Raw genomic sequence first — 18,560 nt, 5'->3', positions numbered from 1 at the left:
CCCGGCACTTTTCCCTGCAACCGCAGGAAGTGCTACACCTGCCCCCATACCTCCTCCCTCACCCCCATCCCAGGCCCCAAGAAGACTTTCCACATCAAGCAGATGTTCACCTGCACATCTGCCAATGTGGTATACTGCATCCGCTGTGGCTTCCTCTACATCGGGGAAACCAAGCGGAGGCTCGGGGACCGCTTTGCAGAACACCTACGCTCGGTTCGCAATAAACAACTGCACCTCCCAGTCGCAAACCATTTCAACTCTCCCTCCCATTCCTCAGACGACATGTCCATCCTGGGCCTCCTGCAGTGCCACAACGATGCCACCTGAAGGTTGCAGGAACAGCAACTCATATTCCGCTTGGGAACCCTGCAGCCCAATGGTATCAATGTGGATTTCACAAGTTTCAAAATCTCCCCTCCCCCTACTGCATCCCAAAACCAGTCCAGCTCGTCCCTGCCTCCCTAGCCTGTTCTTCCTCCCACCTATCCCCACATCCCACCTCAAGCCGCACCTCCATCTCCTACCGACCAACCTCATCCCGCCCCCTTGACCTGTCCGTCCTCCCTGGACTGACCTATCCCCTTCCTAACTCCCTACCTACACTCCCCTTTACTGGCTCCATCCCCTCCTTTTCGACCTGTTTGTTTCCTCTCCACCTATCCTCTCCTCTATCCGCCTCCCACTCTCTCCCTATTTATTTCGGAACCCCCTTCCCCTCCACCTTTTCTGATGAAGGGTCTAGGCCCGAAACGTCAGCCTCTCTGCTCCTATGATGCTGCTTGGCCTGCTGTGTTCATCTCATCATTTAAGTTAATTTGCTAATTCACTTTAACCAGTTTTGTTTTCATGCTGTCAATAGATCTTAGCTTTTTTAAAAAAAAAACTTGGACCAACCCCCCTCTCCCTCAAACTGAATGTAAAATTCAATCATATTATGGTCATTGCTATCAAGGGGAGCCTTCATTACAGATCATTTATCCCATCTCATTGCTTGATACCAGGTCTGGTTTAGCCTTCTCTCCGTTTCTTCAAACAGCGTGTTCTAGAACCAATCTTGAAGGCATTCAATGAACTTGTCACCTAGATTACCTTTTCCCATCTGACTTTTCCGGTCTGTACATGGACTAAAATACCTCCTGATTATCGCTGTACCTTTCTGGCAAGCTCTCATTATTGTTTTCCTTTATGCCCCACCATGCTGTGTGGTTGTTAAGGGGTCTGTGCATCCCTTGGACAAGTGACTTCTTGACTTTATCGTTTCTCATTTCTACCCACATCTTGATTTCCTGAACTTGCGTCATCCCTCTGTATTGTGCTGATCGTTAACTAACAGAGCCATCACTCCATATTTTCCTAGTTGCTTGTCATTCCTAAATGTCTTGAACTCTTCAAAATCAGCTCCCAATCCCTGTCATCCTGCAGATATTTGCCTGTGATGGCTACCAGATGGTACCCAGTTCATCCATTTTGCTTCAAATGCTATACGTGCATTCTGATACAGAGCATCTTAAATTCTAGTCTTACCAAATTCGGGCAATACTAGAGCTTTCCGATGAAAAAAGATTAATCACTGACCTTATAATAAAAGTGACCATATTGTAGAATTTTACCTACTATTTGAGGGAGAGAAGTATGTCTCGTAGGATCCCTGCAGTGTGGAACAGGCTATTCGGCCCAACAAGTCCACACCACTCCTCCGAAGAGCAGCCCAGCCCAGACCCATTCCCCTACTCCTGCATTTCCCTTGTCTAGCCCACCTAATCTATACATCCCTGGGCACTGAGCAATTTAGCATAGCCAATCCACATACCCAGTCCACATACCCTGGACTGTGGAAGGAAACCAGAGCACCCGACGGAAACCCACACAGACATATGGAGAATGTGCAATCTCCACACACAGTCGCCCGAGGCTGGAATCGAATCCGGGTCCCTGCTGCTGTGAGGCAGCAGTGCTAGCCACTGAGCTGCCCCGAAGACTATATCTTGAATTCGACTAAGGGTGATTATGAGCGCAGAGCTAGAGAAAGTGAACTGACAATTTAAGTTAAGGGATTGGTCAACAGATGCAGTGGCAAACATTTAAGGGGATGTTCCAGAGAAGGCAGAATAGGTACATTTCAACAAATAAAAATTCTAAAAATTGACCTGCCGCCTGGTCAGTTAAAGTCAAAGACCATGTCAGACTCAGCGAAGAGACTCCTCTTTGCAGAATTATACGCGACAGGTCAGAAGATTGGACAGAATGTGGAAAAACCAAAGAATTACTATAAGAAAGAATAGGTAAAACTTCAAGAACAAGAGAAAGTATGGCATAAATATAAAAACGGTTGGGAAAGCTTTCTTCAGATATTTGCGTTAACAAAACAAGTAATGATCCTGTAGAAAATAATCTAGGGTATTAGCAATGAGAATAGAGAGATGACGGATGAATTGAACAGAGATTTTGCATCAGTCTTCATAAAAAGGGCACAAGAAGCATCCCGGCAATAGCCGTAAATCAGGACTTGAAAGAGAAGGAGTACCTTGAGTACAGTTACCAGTGAAGTAGCACTTAGTAAATGAATTTCATTCTAGTGTTTTTTTAAAAGTAGCTAGTGAGATAGTTGATGCGTTGGTTTTAATTTTCCAAAAGCATTAGATTCAGGGAAGGTTCTGTTTAGATTGGAAAATTCCTTTTTATTCAAAAAGGAGGGATGCAGAAAGCAGGAAACTACAGGCCAGTTAGCTTAACATCTGTTGTAGGGAAAATGTTAGAAGCTCTGACTTAAAGATGTAACAGGGCACTTGGATAAGTTCATGATAATCCGGCAGAGCCCACATGCTTATATCAAAAGGAAATCATCTTCAACTAATTTATTGAAGATCTTTGAAGATACAGAGTAGAAATAAATGAGCATTTTTTAAGGTTGGCAGGATGTTACAAGTGCCTCAGGGGTCAGAGGTGCACCCTTGACTCTTTAGAATTTATACAAATGATTTGGATGAAGCAATCGGAGGTGTTGCTGCTAAATTTGCTGATGACCCAAAGATAGGTAGAAAAATGAGTCACGAAAAGGACACAAAACTGCGAAAGGATATAGATAGATTTGGTCAGTTGACGAAAGATCTGGCAAGTGGAATACAATGTGAGGAAGTGTGAACTTGTCCGTTTTTACAGAATAGAGGCACATTATCTAAATGGTGAGAAGTTTGAATGCTGAACTGCAAAGAGATTTGGGTGTCCTAGTGTGTGAATCACAGAAGGTACAGAAAGTAATCAGGAAAGCTAATAGAATGTTCTATTTTATTGTATGTGGAATTGAATGCAAGAATAATGAAGTTGTACTTCAGATGTACAGGGCATTGGTGAGACTGGATCTAGAGTACTATGTACAGTACAGGCAGTCCCCAGGTTGCGAACATGTTGTGTCCCTGAGTCCATTCACAAGTAGACTTTGTACCTGGGTCGATATGCAATGTAAAGCAGCCGTTCATAAATATGGGAAATTTATGTTGGACATTTATAATTACATCCCTGTATTATCTTTTTCATTGGTAGAACATGGGCATTACTAGGTGGCCAGCACTTATTGTGTGTCCTTAGTTGACCTTGAGAAGGTGGTGGTTACCTGCTGCAGGCCACGTGGTGTAGGTTGACCCATGATGCCCTTAGTGAGGGAATTCTAGGATTTTGATCCAGTGACAGTGAAGGAACAGCGATGTGTTTCCAAGTCACGGTGGTGAGTGGCATGGAGAGCAACTTGCAGGTCGTGATGTTCCCAAGTATCTACGGCCCTTGTCCTTCTAGGTGGAATGGTCATGGGTTTGGAAGGTGGTGTCGAAGGAGCTTTGAATTTCTGCAGTGCATCTTAAGGGGAGGCAATGACCTAGTGGTATTATCACTGGACTGTTAATCCAGAGACCCAGATAACATTCTGGGAATCTGGGTTCACATCCCGCCATGGCAGATGGTGGGATTTGAATTCAATAAAAAATATCTGGAATTAATAACCTAATGATGACCATGAATCCATTGTCTATTGTCGGAAAAACCCATTTGGTTTGCTAATGTCCTTTAGGGAAGGAAACTGCCATCTTTACCTGGTCTGTCCTACATGTGACTTCAGATCCACAGCAATGTGGTTGACTCTTAACTGCCCTCTGGGCAATTAGGGATGGGCACTAAATGCTGCCTAGCTAGTGACGCCCTCATCCTGTGAATGAATAAAGGATCTTGTAGGCAGTACACACTGTTGCTACTGACTCTGTGATGTGGGGAGTGGATGCTTATGGATATGGTGCCAGTCATGTGGGTTGCTTTATCATGGATGGTGTCGTATGTGTTGAAGCATTTGTCCAGGCAAGTGGGAGGTATTCTGTCACTGAACTTGTGCCTTGTAGATGGTGGATAGGCTTTGGGGAGTTAGGATGCAAAATACTCACCACGTTTTTGAGTCTCCAACTGCTTGTGAAGTCACTGCAACTAAATGGTTAGTCCAGTTGAGTTTCTAGTCAATGGTAAGCCCCCAGGATGTTGATAGTGGGGATTTGGTGATGGTAACACCATTGAATGTCAAGGTTCAGACTCTGGACCCAGTGAGGTTAATTACAGGCAAGGAAACGTCCTGCTGCATACCAAGTACTGTCCGTCCTTGAGTGAAGAATCAGTACTCCATGTTGAACAACGCTTGGAGGAAACGGAGGCTGGCAAGGGTGCACGATTTAGTCTGGGAGAGGGATTTCAATGCCTATCACTGAGTGGCTTAACAGCAGCACTACTGATTGAGCTGGTTGGGTCCTAAAGGACATAAGCAAAGGGCAGGCAACATAGTTATCTGGGTGTATGGTGTTCGCTACAGACAGCAGTGTCAATGCCCCTCTGTACATTGTCCCACTGCATTCATTATTACACCCCAACTTTGAAAGGCTTCCTGTATGATGATATCATGATCCACTAAATCATATCTTCCCTTACCCCATCCACCACAAACCCCTCTGTTGGACAGTTACAAAGGCTGAGACTCCTGCTCTTGCAGTCTCTCACTCCTGCCCCTGAACACTGACCAAATCAGATTATCCAACTCGAGGTGTGATTGCTTCCTCCCTCTGCATTGCAGTGTTTGTAGTTCAGCTCCAGTTCATAATGGACTGAACCAAAGCTGCTCAGATGTCACATATTTGCCGCAGATGTCTTTGCTGTGGACCGAATGGAGATGACCCTCTTATTCTAAATTATGACAGGTACAGGTCCAGCCTGTTCAATGTTTCCTCATAAGATAACAACCCTCTCGCCCCATCCCCATCCCCATGTTAGTCAACTGAACCTGCCCTGAACTATTTTGAATACATTTGTATCCTTTTCTTGAATAAGGAGACCAAAACTGTGGATAGTACTCCACATGGGTGCTTGCGAATTTTTTTCCAACTGTTGCAAAACATCCTTTTCTATACTCCATTCCCCTTGCAAGAAAATTACAGTTCTTAATCACTTACTGTACCTGCGCGATAACTTTGAATTGTGTGTCAGGCCATCCCTCACCCTTTATGCTTCAGTCCTACAGTCATTCCAGTTGTGGTCCCCTTATTTAAGGAAAGATGTTTAATTAGAGGCAGTTCAGAGAAGGTTCACTACAGTTATCCTTCGTATGGAGGGATTGTCTTATGAGCAAAGGCTAAACAAGTTTGGATTCGACACACTAGCGTTTAGAAGTATGAGAGGTGATCTCGTTGAAACGTATACCACCTACCAAACTTTTATCCACCTGTCTTTGTTTACTTCACAACTTGCATTCCTTCCTATCTTTTGTCAGCAAATTTACCACTTACACCTTTTGGTCTCATCATCCAAGTCATTTATATAAATTGAAAAGTTGAGAACCTAAAACTGATTCCTGTGGCGTACCATTTGTCATATCCTGCGAGCCTGAATGTAACATATTTATGTGCACCATCTGTAATTCAGATTAGCCAAATCTGCCCATGTTAGTATTTATCTCCTACGCATGAGCTTTTATTTTCTGGAGTTACTATTTATGTGGCACCTTAAGAAGGTGGCTTATGTAGAGCTGAGGCGTGAAGGCTCAGTTAGGGTGCTTGAGAGTTACAAGTTAGCCAGGAAGGACCTAAAGAGAGAGCTAAGAAGAGCCAGGAGGGGACATGAGAAGTCTTTAGCAGGTAGGATCAAGGAAAACCCTAAAGCTTTCTATAGGTATGTCAGGAATAAAAGAATCACTAGAGTAAGATTGGGGCCGGTCAAGGACAGTAGTGGGAAGTTGTGCGTGGAGTCCGAAGAGATAGGAGAGGTGCTAAATGAATATTTTTCGTCAGTATTCACACAGGAAAAAGACAATGTAGTCGAGGAGAATACTGAGATACAGTCTAATAGACGAGATGGGATTGAGGTTCATAAGGAGGAGGTGTTAGCAATTCTGAAAGGTGTGAAAATAGATAAGTCCCCTGGGCCGGATGGGATTTATCCTAGGATTCTCTGGGAAGCTAGAGAGGAGATTGCAGAGCCTTTGGCTTTGATCTTTGTCGTCATTGTCTTCAGGAATAGTGCCAGAAGACTGGAGACTAGCAAATGTTGTCCCCTTGTTCAAGAAGGGGAGTAGAGACAACCCTGGTAATTATAGACCAGTGAACCTTACTTCGGTTGTGGGTAAAGTGTTGGAAAGGATTATAAGAGATAGGATTTATAATCATCTAGAAAGGAATAATTTGATTAGGGATAGTCAACACGGTTTTGTGAAGGGTAGGTCGTGCCTCACAAACCTTATTGAGTTCTTTGAGAAGGTGACCAAACAGGTGGATGAGGGTAAAGCGGTTGATGTGGTGTATTTGGATTTCAGTAAAGCGTTTGATAAGGTTCCCCATGGTAGGCTATTGCAGAAAATACGGAGGCATGGGATTGAGGGTGATTTAGCGGTTTGGATCAGAAATTGGCTAGCTGTAAGAAGACAGAGGGTGGTGGTTGATGGGAAATGTTCATCCTGGAGTTCAGTTACTAGTGGTGTACCTCAAGGATCTGTTTTGGGGCCACTGCTGTTTGTCATTTTTATAAATGACCTGGATGAGGGCATAGAAGGATGGGTTAGTAAATTTGCGGATGACATCAAAGTTGGTGGAGTTGTGGATAGTGCGGAAGGATGTTGCAGGTTACAGAGGGACATAGATAAGCTGCAGAGCTGGGCTGAGAGGTGGCAAATGGAGTTTAATGCGGAAAAGTGTGAGGTGATTCACTTTGGAAGGAATAACAGGAATACAGAGTCCTGGGCTAATGGTAAGATTCTTGGTAGTGTGGATAAGCAGAAAGATCTCGGTGTCCATGTGCATAGATCACTGAAAGTTGCCACCCAGGTTGATAGCATTGTTAAGAAGGCGTACAGTATGTTAGGTTTTATTGGTAGAGGGATTGAGTTTCGGAGCCATGAGGTCATGTTGCAGCTGTACAAAACTCTGGTGCGGCCGCACTTGGAGTATTGCGTACAGTTCTGGTCACCGCATTATAGGAAGGATGTGGAAACATTGGAAAGGGTGCAGAGGAGATTTACCAGGATGTTGCCTGGTATGGAGGGAAGGTCTTATGAGGAAAGGCTGAGGGTCTTGAGGCTGTTTTCGTTAGAGAGAAGAAGGTTAAGAGGTGACTTGATAGAGACATACAAGATGATCAGAGGATTAGATAGGGTGGACAGTGGGAGCCTTTTTCCTCAGATGGTGATGGCGAGCATGAGGGCAGATAGCTTTAAATTGAGGGGTGATAGATATAGGACAGATGTCAGAGGTAGGTTCTTTACTCAGAGAGTAGTAAGGGCGTGGAATGCCCTGCCTGCAAAAATAGTAGACTCGCCCACTTTAAGGGCATTTAAATGGTCATTGGATAAACATATGGATGATAATGGAATAGTTTAGGTTAGATGGGCTTCAGATTGGTTTCACAGGTCAGCGCAACATCGAGGGCCGAAGGGCCTGTACTGCGCTGTAATGTTCTATGTTCTATGTTGAGTGCATTTTGGGAATCCTGAATGTCTGCCTTAATTAACAGTGCTCCTTTCCATCATTTTTTTTCTAGCTTCATATCCTTCCTAAGTGAAATGTGTCCTTTGTCCTCATGTAGCTTTGTCTGTAATGGCTGCTAGATTAGGCGCATTTGTTTCTACTTGCGCTGTCAATTTGTGTATTGTTACAAATGCTGCATGGGTTCAAATGAAGAGCCTTTACTTCTGTCTTATTACTTCTCTGATAATTTTTAACCTTATATTTGGTGCACTTTTTAAAAAGTTTTCATGCTTTGTTCGTTCCTACCATGCTCTAATCATCATTCTACTCCCTTCCTTTTTCACAGTAATTAAAATGCATAGAAATACTCCTATTAATACATAAAGAAACATTGTTTGGAATAATCTTGAAATGCATGCATTATTGACATCATTGGCATTAAAAGTCGCAATGATTCTGGAGTATTTCTCTGAGCAGACTTTGCTGCATCAGCTCAATTTCAGAGATTTTTCTGAATAGCTATCTTCACTTTACATATTTATCAATGGGAATTCATCTCCATATGGTAATGCTTTAAAAGTTTTATTGATCAGTCTGCAAATGTGGAATTTCATCTTTGGTGGCATGTTTAATTCCATGGAGCAGCAAGCAAACATTGTACTTGTACTTGTACTTGTCCTTATTTCGGTATAGCTCAATATACCTTTTTGTGCAAGATTGGTATGCAATCATTGTTTGTGAAGCAGTAATGCAAGTATAAAAGAGATGGATAAATATTGAAACAAATGGTAAATTTGCTATAGTCGCAGAGAACTATAGAGTTGCGCTGACATTGGAGAAAGATGATTAGCCATCAGTTTAACCTGAGGGTCACGTCGTCTCAGGCAAGACGGAGGAGGCAGACCTTCATAGTAACCTCAGCCGTTGCACGAATTGAACCTGTGGTTCTCACTCTGTAACGCAAACCAACCATTTGGCCAACAAAGTTTAAACAAAAACAGAAATTTCTGTAGAAACTCCATATAAGTATCTATGGTGAGAAAGCAGAGGCAATGTTTTGAGTCCAGTGACCCTTGAGAACATCATAGCTGCGTGATGCATGTTCTCTATTTTTCTCTCCCTTCATTTTCTCCATTACTATGGAAAATGGGGTATAGTTCCACATGCGCTGATGTTTTCCAATATCTCAGCAGATGGGTGAGCTTCGAGTGTTAATAAATTTTGTACTGAGGATATTGCAGCCAAATCCCGTTCAGTTTTCTTGTAATGTTCTTACGTGAGTCATTAAAGACATTATACTTCTGTCCTTTTCTGCAAAATGAGGGAATGTTGTTGTCTGTAGGATAATTTTGGGCAATACAGTGGCTCATTGGTTAGCACTGCTGCCTCTCGGCGCCAGGGACCCAGGTTCAATTCCAGGCTCGGGTGACTGCCTGTGTGGGGTTTGCTTGTTCTCCCCATGTCTGTGTAGGTTTCCAACGAATGCTCCAGTTTCCTCCCATAGTCCAGAGGTGAGCAGGTTAGGCCATGCTGAGTTGTCCACAATGTTCAGGGATGTGTATTCTAGGTGGATTAGCCATTGTAAGTGCAGGGTTACGGGGATGGGGTAGGAGTTTGGGTGGGATGCTGTTTGTAGGGTCTGTGCAGAATCACCTCCTCTTATACTGTCGGGCTTCTGTGATTCTAATTTTGGGAAATTTTACTACCTCAACATTTATTTCAGACACCTCCAGAAGCATTCTGCGGTTTCCTGACGCTTGTAAAAATCTAGATTGTTAGCTCATGTTGCACTGCAAAAGCAGAGATTTAAACAATGTTTTATGTAAATACAAATGTTCTGATGGATTAAGAAAAAGATCGGCAATTGATTTTTGGTGTGCATTCAACTCATCACTGGGATAGGCAGGTTTGTGGCAGTGTTCATGGACAGTAGCAGTGGTAATACTACTGGAATAACAATCCAGAAGCCTGGACTGGTGATGAGTTGAAATCCCTGCATAACAGATTAAGGAATTTAAATTCAATTAGTCACTAAAACTGGAATAAATGCTGGTCTCCTTAATAATAATTATGAAGCTACCAGATTGAAGCAAATGGATTTTTATGACAGTCATCTCCGTTCGGGGAGAGAATCTGTTATATTTAACCGTTCTGGTCTTCATGTGACTCCAAGCTGTCAGCATTTTGGTTGAAATTTAACTGAGCAAGTAAGCCACTCATTTGTAGGTATATTTCCCATAGTGTTTAGAAAACTGTGCTCAAGCTTTCAGTTTCTTTTTTGATGTGAGAAAGGATTAACTCTTGTAGTAATTATGCTCCATGTTGACTGTATAGTGACGGGTATATTTTTATTTCTGTAGAGGATAAGGCTGCCCAGTCTCTATTGAATAAGCTAATCCGCAGTAATCTGGTTCAATCGACACATCAAGTTGAAGTACTCCAGAGAGATCCAAATTCCCCTCTGTACTCTGTGAAGTCCTTTGAAGAGCTGCATTTGTAAGCATTTTTTTCTCTTTTATATTATTGTTTAGGATTCTGTTCGGCCAGTGCAGTCTATTCCAGATATAAATATCAATATGTAGCTTAAATTCACCAAAAACTCCCTATATACTGTTATAAAAATGTTTTGTTTAGTATTGCTTGGAGGATGCAAGGTTTGAAGGATTGTGAATAAATTTTATTTCAAGTTTTGTAGACATGCCTAGAGTGGTATCTGTGCTCTACTGTTCTGTGTTCATTTTAGTAGTGTTCTGGTGGATTGTGTGCAACCTTTACTAGAAGTGAAAACTTCATGGATATGCCTGATCAGTTCTTGGGCTCCACTGTTTTAAGAACAATCACTGCAAGTACAGTGGAAGAAAAGTTAATCCAGTTCTTCACTTAATATGAATTACTGATGGTGATCCAATTGGATGAAGGTTCTAATTTTCTGTTTAAACTATTCAAGTTGTAGTCTGCATGTAACTCAGTCTTCAGCCTGCTATCCACTGACTGGAGCTTCAGAAAGGTTCCACCAAACCTTCAAAACACTGATCAGAACATAGTGTCATAAATATCTTTGTCGTTTAGACAAAGGTCTGGAATTTCTTTCGTTTGCCTTGCAGGGCTCATCTAATGATTTGATTTGATTTTAATCCTTTTGATTTGGTTGTAGGTAAATGGACCACTAAAACTAAATAAGAAAATGTTTTTAGGACTGAAGGACATGTTATCCATTTTCTAAATGACACTGCATAATATCTTGATTTGTTTGTCCAATTTTAAATACCACCTCATCTCCCACCCAAATACCAAAAGTCTTCATGACTTTTTAGGAAAAATAAAAACCCACAGGCAAAGCTCCTTTCTGCCATAAACTGTATTCTATTCAGGCCATAGTTCCTTTTGTTCTTTACATCAGATTTCACAGTAGAAGATGCTAGCAGCATACCAGGACTTCGAGTCAGGAGGCAGAGATGAGTGAGGTAGCCAGCACTGAGGAGGATGTGCTGAAGAAGCTGAATGGTCTAAAGGCAGATAAGTCACCAGGACCAAATGTACTGTACCTCTGTTCTGAATGAGATAGCTGAGGAGATTAGAGGCATTGGTGATCTTTCAGGAATCACTGACGTCGGGGAGGGGCCTAGAGGACTGGAAAATGGCTAATCTAACACTCCTGTTTAAAAAGAGCGAGAGGCAGAAATAGGAACCAAAGGCTGGTTAATCTGACCTCCGTCATTGGTAAGATTTTAAAGTGCAATATTAAGAATGAGATTGCAGAGTACTTGGAAGTGTATGGTGAAAGTGCATAGTGAGTCAGCACAGTTTGTCAAGGAGAGATCATGCATGACAAATTTGTTAGAATTCTTTGAGGAGGTAACAAGCAAGTTAGACAAAATAGAGCCACTGGATGTGATCTGTTTGGATTTCCAGAAGGCCTTGAGCAAGCTGACACATAGGAGGCTGCTAAATAAAATAAGAACCAGTGAGATGAGGGGCGAGGTGCTGGCGTTGAAAGAGGATTGGCTGACTGGCAGAAGGCAGAGAATAGGGATAAAGAAGTCTTTTTCAGGATGGCAGTGGTGACTAGTGGAGTTACGCAGCAGCCATTAATTTCCCTAATTTTTTTCTCTAGTGAAAGTTATTGTTTATTTTGTCTCAGCAGCAAGCATTGGTAAATTTGAAGCTAGAACACTTGAATGTAAAACAGCATAAGAAGAAACATGTAGACGGTGCTAAGCGATTCCATAACCAGTAGATCAGATTTAAGCTTTGCAGCCCCACTGCATCCAGTCATGAGTGGTGTTGGACAGTTAAACAGCTAATAGGAGGAGTGGGCTCCACAATTATCCTCATTCTCCATAATGGAATAACACAGCACATTAATGCAAAAGGTAAGGCTGCAGCGTTTGTAAGAACCTTCAGCCAGAAACATCAAGTAGATGATCCACCTCAGCTCCAGAGATCCCTAGCATCATAGATGCTAGTCTTCAGAAAGAAATGGCTGAAGGCATTAAAGGTTATTGGCTCTGACAACATTCCAGCAATATTTAGAAACCAAAGGAATTCAGAGCAAGAGTAGGCCAATCAGTCATTAAGCAATGGAAGAGGTCAATATTAATGCTAAGCTGCACTTGTTTAGCAATAACTTGCTTCGTGATCCTGAATCTATATTCTACTGGAGCCATTGAGCTCCTGACCTCATTACAGCCTTGGTTCAAACATGGATGAAAGAGCTGAATTCCAGAGGTGAGGTAATTTGACAGCTCTTGACATCCACTCTACTCAATTCCACTTTTAAGAGTCCTGGCAAAAATAGAGGAAGATAGTTGTAGTTATTGGCCTGTAATATCCTCTTCAGGAGATCTCTGCAGGAGGTTCTCAGCCCAACAGTTTTCGGCTACTCCATTGATCACCTTGGCTCCGTCGTAAGGTCGGAAGTCACACATCAGGTTATGGTCCAACGGGTTTATCTGAAATCCGAAGCTTTCGGAGTGCTGCTACTTCAGGTGAAAATGTTCACCTGATGAAGCAGCAGCACTCCGAAAGCTTCTGATTTCAAATAAACCTGTTGGGCCATAACCTGATGATGTGTGACTCCTGACCTTGTCTACCCCAGTCCAACACCGCCTCCACATCATAAGGTTAGAGATTGGGATGTTCACAGATGAGTGTGCAATGTCCAGTGTCATTCATGAATCCCCAGACACTGAAGCAATTTGTATCCAAATTCAGCAATTTCTGGACAATACAAAGGCTTAGGTTGCCAAATGGCAAATAACATTTGCACCACCTAAAAGCCAAATGTCCAACAAAGAATCTAATGCCCCCTTGACATTGAAAAACATTACTATCCCCTCTGTAGACTTGCCATTATCTTGAAACTGAATTGGGCTAACCAATTAAATATTGTGGCTTTAAGAACAGGCCAGAGACTCTGAATCCTGGAATGAATAACTCACCACCTGACTCCCCAGAGCCTATCCACCATGTACAGGGCACAAGACAGGAGCATGATAGAATGCTTCCTGTCTGCCTGGATGAGTACAGGTCAAACAACACAGTAAGAGCTTGATATCATCCAGGAGAGACTCTGCTTGATGGGCAAACTTTATCTGCAAACTGTGACACTTTCCACCACCATCTTGTAGTAGCAGTGTATACCAGTACAATATGCACTGTAGTAATTCACCAGTGCTCCTTAGACAGCACCTTCCAAGTCCACAACCACCAGGATCTACAAGGACTAGCTGTAGATACTTGGGGAAGCCACTTCCCTACAAGTTCCACTCAAATGCTGGACAGCATCCTGACTTGGAAATGTATTGCTGTTCCTTCTCTGCCACTCGGTCATAATCCTTTAACTTTCTTCATGACTTAACCATGTGTCAATCTCCAGACCAACAGATCCGAACATCCTTTACCCTTAAAAGTGTCCAATTGATCAATGTTTTCTTTTCCCAGAAAGCCAGTTTTTGCAGATTAACTTTTCTCTTGAAATCAAAGACAGAAATTGCTGGGAAGTTCAGGCCTGGCAGCTTCTGTAGAGGGAAATTTGGTGTTAGTGTTTTTGGGTCAAGTGACCCTTCCTCCGATCTGATGGTAACTGGGAAAATGTTGGTTTATATGCAAAACATAGGGTAGGGGGGGAAGTGGTAAGGAGTAAATGATAGGCGAGGATAGAGCCCGAAGAGCAGTTGGACAAAGGAGTGAATAAAGATCTGGCTAGGAGGCTAAATAGCTGTTAATGGGTACTTTTAGTGGCTGACAGTGGGTTGTGTGTAATAGCAGACTGTCATAACAAACCCTGGTCTGTGGGACTTGGGATAAGCACGTGGGAGAGCTCGAGACCTAAAGTTATTGAACTCATTATAAAGTCCAGAAGGCCGTAGGGTCCTCGAGCTCATTTTCTGCACTTCAGGAAGCCTGAGAAAGATGTTGGCCAGGGAACAGGGTGGTGGCGTGAAGTGGCAGGCAACTGGAGGCTAGGCTTTTGTGTTCTGTTTGCAAAAAAAAAAAAAAAGTGTTGTGCTACGTGGTCACCCAGCCTTTGCTCCAGTTCCCCAGTGTAGAGGAGACCACATTGTGAGCAACAAATGCAGTAGACTAGATTGTGGGGAAGTGCAGGTAAAGCACTGCTTCACCTGAAAGGTGTGTTTGGGCCCTTGGATACTGAGAAGGGAAGAAATAAACAGACCGGTGTTACACCATCTGCGGCTGAAGCGGAAAGTGCTGTGGAGCTTTGGGGTGGGGGTATATTGGGAGTGAAACAGGAGTGGACCAGGGTGTTCCGGAGGGAACAGCCACTGTGGAAGGCTGACAAGGGAGGGGAGAGGTATAAGTGTCTAGAGGTGGCAGAATTGGCAGCTAATGATCCTCTGGATGAGGATGCTGATGGGTTGGAAGGTAAGGATAAAGGGGGACCATATTGCTCTTGTGGGAGGGAAGAAGGGGGTGAGGGCAGAAGTGCGGGAGATGGATTGGACCCAGCTCGGGGCCCTGTCGATGATGGTGCTGGGGACTCCTCTATTGAGGAAGAAGGTGGACATTTTGGAGGCTCCCTTGTCGAAGTTGGAATCATCGGAACATATGTGATGGAGGCGAAGGAGCTAGGAGAATAAAATAGTCTTTACAAGAAGTGGGGTATGAAGATGTATAGTTGGTGGGTTTATAGTGGATATTAGTGGCCAGTCTATCCCCAGAAATGGAAACGGATGTTGAGGAAGGGAACAGAGGAGTCAGACATGGACTAGGTGAAGGTGAGAGCAGGATGGAAATTGGAAGCAAAATTAATGAACTTTTCCAATTCCGGACGAGAGAGGGAAGCAGCAGCAATGATATCGTTGATATAATGGAGAAAAAATTGTGTGTGGGGTCCAGAATAGGACTGGAATAAGGAATGTTCCACATACCCCACAAACCAACAGGCATAATGGGGCTCATGGGTGCCCATGGCCACCCCTCTGATCTGAAGAAAGTGAGAGAAGTTAAGAGTGAGGAGGAGCTCAGCCAGGCGGATGAGGCTGGAGATGGTTCAGGCCTTTTGTTCCAGGAAGAATGAGAGCTGTAAGATAATCCTGGTGGGGGGTGGGTGTGTGAAGGGATTGCTTGTCCGTGGTAAAGAGGAGGCAGCTGGAACCCATGATTTGGAAATTCTGAAGCGTCAGAGGAATCGCAGATGTAAGTGGACAGGGACTGGACTGGGGAGAAAAGACCAAGTCAACCAGGAAGAGATAAGTTCTAAGTTTCTGCCTGCACCTGCCCCAATGGGTCTGCCCGGGCAGTCCTGTTTGTGAATTTTGGGAAGGAGGTGAAAGCAAGCTGTGAGGGTTTGGGGAACTATCAGCTTGGAGGCAATATTAGGGAGATCATCAGATGAAATGATTTCGACCATGGTAGACACAATGGCATGATGATCTATCGTGGGTTCATGGACCAGATGAAGATAGGAGGTATCTGAGAGTTGGGGCTTAGCTTCTGCAATGTGGAGGTCAGTCTACCATATTACAACAGCATTGCTCTTATTGGCAGGCTTAATTACAAAGTCATGGGTGGATCTGAGAACATGGAGTACAGTCAGATTTTGGGAGGGTAGTTTGGAATGGGTGGCTGAGGTGGGAGCGGGCAGAGAAATTGAAGTGACCAATGTCACGTCGAGAGTTCTCAATGAACAGATTGAGTGCAGGTAAAAGGCCAGAGGAAGGGGTCCAGGTGGAGGGAGAGTGTTGGAGGTGGGCAAAGGGGTCTGTGGGATGGGGAGAGGACTCTGATCCAAAGAAATGGGCATGAAGGCGAAGGGAGCTTAGGGAGAGGTCAATGACATGTCGTACCTGAAACTTATTAAGTTGGGGGCACAGAAGGATAAAATTGATACCTTTGCTGCTACAGAACATTCAGTATCGGAGAAAAGGAGGACACAAGGGATAATGAATGCACAACAGGATGTAGGGTTGGGGAAGGGGAGGAGGAGAGGAGGATCTGGAGGACCATGGGATCGCTAAGTTGTTGTATCTTGTGTGTCTCGATGCCTGAAAGGTAAAAAAGTTTCTTAGCATGTCAAGTGAGCTGGAAGATGAAGTGGAACTGGGGAGTGGTACAGCTCTCTTCTCTTGAAGTGTGTATTTGCGTGTGTTTTAGGGATATTTAAATGAATAATTGTTTATGCATCTATTTTACCGATTGTATGTTAACCGAATATTGCTGCTTTATTGAATAATTTTTTGCTTTGATAATCCCCTAATTATCTTTAAGAAACCTTGATAGATTTTTGTTTAAAAAAAAATCCCAATTTCCTGTATTTATCTCTGCCCATTTATCTGTTTGAATCAAGTGAACAGAAAACTTCATGTACTTAAGTAGAACAACGGTTTCTTGCAGATAAGTAAATTGTAAATGTAAGTAAACAGTTCTAAGCTATTATCAAATGGCTTCAAAGTGTTAAACTTTATAACCCCCGTTTAAACTGATGGAGTTATTATCATGTCTCTCTTGTCTGAAACTTGAGGTAACAGATTATATTTGCAACGTAAACAGGAATTGCTGGAGAAACTCAATAGGTCTGGCCGCATTGTTGAGTTCCTTCAGCTATTTCTGGTTTTGTCTGATTTCCAGCATCTGCAGTTCTTTGTTTTGTATTATTTTTGCATCTGTTTCTCATGGAAGTTGTTAGCATCGTTATCTTTTGGATACATGTCCAACAAGTGTCAACGTCATTGCATTGCAAGGGTCTGGATGATCATTTGTTTTGTTTTATGCGTGGTGAAAGAAAATTAATTGAATTTTTTTGCAGCAGCGTTGACAAAATGGTTATCTTATTTCTTTACTGCCGTGATATTTTCTAGACAAATTAGGAAAGATGTGCTGAGCTTTTTCTTTTATGAAGACCGAGTTTTTAAGTTCCATGGCTGTGTTTCCAAAGCATTAGTCATTGCCCAATTTGTGAATCAGCATTTTTCTAAGTATTTCTGAATGCCCCTAGTTTTAGACACCCACATAATTATATTAAATCACGACTGATCTATAACTCTATAATTTCTATTTCTCCAATCAGTAAAGTGTATTCATACTCTCTGTTCTACCTCCTCAACATTGAAGAGGTTTGATGTAGGAAATGAAGTAGCCATGAGACCTATCTAACCTGCTCTGTCATTCCTTGAGATAAAGGCTGATTTTATAAACCTCAACTCCACTGTTCTTGCCTTATCCCCACAACGTTTGATTCCCTTGTTGATTTGAAAATGCCTATCTCAGCTTTGAATATACTTAACAAACTAGCCTGAACAGCCCTCTGCTGTAAAGAATTCCATAGATTGACTGTCCTCTGAGACTATGCCCTCTGCTCCTAGACTCTTCCACGAAGGAAACAACCTCTCAGCATCTACTCTGATAAGCACCCTAAGAATCTTGTGCATCAATAAGGTTTCCCCTCATTCAGCAAACTCCAAGTCCAAACTACTCAACTTCTCCCAATTAGACAGTCCTTCCATTCCCAGAATTGACCTATTGAACCTTCTCCGGACAGCCTCCAGTGTCATGTTTCTGTTCTTAGAGAGACCAGAAATGTTCACGGTATTCCAGGTATGGTCTGACTAGTTCCTCTTATAGATTTAGCATGATCTTCCTATTTTCATACTCCATTTCCTTTGAATATAATGACCATCAGTACATTTGTCTTTCCTATAGCCCACTGAATTTGAATGGCACCTTTTTGTGATTTTTGCACATGGACCCCAGTCCATCCGTGCTGCAGCTTTTCTCCATTTATATTCTGTTCAGCACTCCTATTCCATTTGACAACGTGCATGACATAGATACATTGAGTGAGTGGGCATAGGTCTGGCAGATGGAATACAATGTAAATAAATGTGAAGTCATACATTTTGGTAGGAGTAATAGTAAAAAGGATTATTACTTGAATGGTAAAAAGCTGCAGCATGCTGCTATGCAGAGGGACCTGGGTGTCCTTGTGCATGAATCACAGAAAGTAGGTCTGCAGGTACAACAAGTAATTAGGAAGGCAAATGGAATTTTGTCCTGCATTGCTAAAGGGATTGAAATAAAAAGCAGAGAGGTTATGTTGCAGCTGTACAAGGTGCTGGTGAGGCC

At 42.9% G+C, this 18,560-nt stretch overlaps 1 protein-coding gene across 1 annotated transcript in view; it reads left to right on the top strand.

The window, feature by feature from the left end:
- Window positions 1–18,560, top strand: part of LOC109924175 (ATP-dependent RNA helicase DDX19A) — a 79,639-nt gene that overhangs the window by 20,076 nt on the left and 41,003 nt on the right. The window contains exon 4 of the mRNA XM_048614999.1: window positions 10,337–10,472. Coding sequence (XP_048470956.1) covers window positions 10,337–10,472 — 136 coding nt within the window. The remainder of the gene's footprint in view (window positions 1–10,336; window positions 10,473–18,560) is intronic.

The sequence above is a fragment of the Rhincodon typus genome, chromosome 31 (genome assembly GCF_021869965.1).
Source record: "Rhincodon typus isolate 14 chromosome 31, sRhiTyp1.1, whole genome shotgun sequence".
NCBI classification, from domain to species: domain Eukaryota; kingdom Metazoa; phylum Chordata; class Chondrichthyes; order Orectolobiformes; family Rhincodontidae; genus Rhincodon; species Rhincodon typus.
Note: the sequence above shows the minus strand (reverse complement) of the source record. Positions and strands in the feature narration are given on the sequence as shown.